Source organism: Belonocnema kinseyi, chromosome 6, assembly GCF_010883055.1.
Source record: "Belonocnema kinseyi isolate 2016_QV_RU_SX_M_011 chromosome 6, B_treatae_v1, whole genome shotgun sequence".
In the NCBI taxonomy this organism is placed as follows: Eukaryota; Metazoa; Arthropoda; class Insecta; order Hymenoptera; family Cynipidae; genus Belonocnema; species Belonocnema kinseyi.
The window spans coordinates 85,205,251-85,207,483 of NC_046662.1; the positions used below are offsets into that span (position 1 = coordinate 85,205,251).

Here is a 2,233-nt window from a genome sequence, read left to right on the forward strand (position 1 = left end):
TTTTAATCTCGCTGAGTCGATTGCATCCTGAATCGGCGATTTATTTTTTATTCTTAGTATGCATGTTTGATAATTTACAGGGTAAAATGTGTCTTATGAATAATATCTAAGTTCAATTTTTCTGCCTTTCTTTCGCTTTCTTCTCCATTGCCAGCTGGGCTTTCTTTCCTTCTACTACCAATCCTCGTTCCTGTTCAGTAAGATTTTTGAAGATCTTGGTGATAACACCAGTTCCTAATGTTATACTACCATCCCTTAACGTGAAACGCTGACCCCTTTCGGCAACCATTGGCCTGTAGAATTTAAGAATCAACCTGCAAAATAATAAATCATAGATATTAATTTTAAAATATATAAGTTCTTCTTTATTAGCATAGCGCCCCTCCATAACCAACGACGTTACTAATTTTTGGCTATTTTTGATGCACACAGTTTTTTGCCCCCCCCCCCCCCCACAAAAAGTAACGTAGCCCTTGGTCATGTGGTTAACTGATCAATTTCGATAATGAATAAAGAATAATTAAAAGATAATAAAATATAATAATGATTAAAATAACAGACTTCACCGCTCAAAATGTTCTCAAAAAATATAATTTTGAGTGATTTTCCACGAAAAATAGGAAATAAATTTCTTTAATCCCAAAGGTTTCAAGTTGAAGTATATCACATTTTAAAAGAAATACTGGAATTTCCATCCAAATTTTTGAAAATGGACGTTAAATTTTAAGTTAAAAAATTATTCAGGGAGGCCGTTTTAATCGACGAAATAAATTCCCGGTCATTTCCCGGTTCGCAAACATTTTACACGGTCAACGAAATGAAAAAAATGGAATACTAAAGCTACCAAATTTTCCAATTGAGATAATAAAAACTGAGCTGCAAATGAAAGCACTCAAAGTGGAAATGTTAATTTTGAACTTTTAAAATTGAAATTTAAAAGTTTTTCATTACAAAATTTCGTATTCAAATGCTCAATAATTTACGCGTATAAGATTGAAGGTATTAACATTTTTTAATATAAAAAAAATCCACGTTATCATTTTCAATGCTCTAAATTAAAAAATTAATTAATAAACTTAACAATTTTCAAAATTATATAATTTTAAGGAATTTTAAGCTAGAAACATCAAATATTGAAAAACTGAAAAAAATTTAACTGAACACTTCTTAAATCAAAAATTCAATTATTTTATTTTTAAATAGTTTAAACATCCATGGAAAGCTTCAAATTGTATTTCAAAATCTTGAGAAATCTAGAGGTTGTTTTAAATTTGTTTTTAATTTAAAATTATTTTGGAAATTTTTTCAGAACTTCTAAATATCTGTCAAAATCAATTGAATTTTTTCTACAATTTTCAGAAAATCCTGCAAATTTTAGAAAATTTCTTTACAATTTGGATGTATAAATTACAGTTGAACATTTATTATTTGTAGGCGAAATTGGAGTAATTTTAAGAGATATGTAGAAGTTTTGAAAGTTTCAAACTTAATGTAAAACTTGAAATGATAGCTTTATATAAAAGTTTTTCAAAGATTTAAACAAAATTTTCAAAAAAGATTCTAGAAAATTTTAAGAAAACTTTCTAAAATTTGCATGATAATTTTAAATCTTTTTAAAACTCCTAAAAAAATCTCTTAAAATTACTCAAATTTCTTCTACAGATGTTCATTTGTAAATTAGGCTTCAAAATTTAAAAATTTCACTTACAAATTAAGCATTTTTCTAATACAACAATTGAAATTGTAACGTTCAAAATTGAAAGGCTCTTCGAAATTTTAACGATTCCAAGTCAAACGATTCCGATGTCAAACAATTCAGTTAAAGATTCTTTAATTTTAAATTATTGGTTTCAATTCACTTGTCTTAAATAAAGATTCAAATATTGCTAAATATTCAATAACTAATCTTCTTTTAATTAAAAATTTCAAATTGAATAGGTTAAAAATTAAATCTTTTAGACTGAAACAATATTTTAAATTTAATAAAATCCTTTAATTATGAATATAATATTATGAAGTTATTTTTAAGTTGAAAATAGTTTATAAACTTTCAGTCACACATTCACATTTGTTTAATGACTAAGCATTTCAAATTGAAACCGTTTAAGTTTTAACGTTAAAATCTAAAAATTCTTACAGTCTGTCAAGTTAAAGCGTGGGTGGCTTCACTCGCAGTCGGTAAGGTGTATCGACATGATTTTGGTGTCAAAATATTAAGAAGAGCTCCCTCTTT

General features: G+C 26.5%; 1 protein-coding gene across 1 annotated transcript in view; it reads right to left on the reverse strand.

Annotated features, from left to right (window-relative positions):
• Window positions 1-2,233, reverse strand: part of LOC117174265 (elongation factor Tu, mitochondrial) — a 30,774-nt gene continuing 28,541 nt past the window's right edge. Inside the window, exon 6 of the mRNA XM_033363181.1 lies at window positions 1-314. Within this exon, the coding sequence (XP_033219072.1) occupies window positions 113-314 (202 nt within the window). The 3' untranslated portion in view covers window positions 1-112. The remainder of the gene's footprint in view (window positions 315-2,233) is intronic.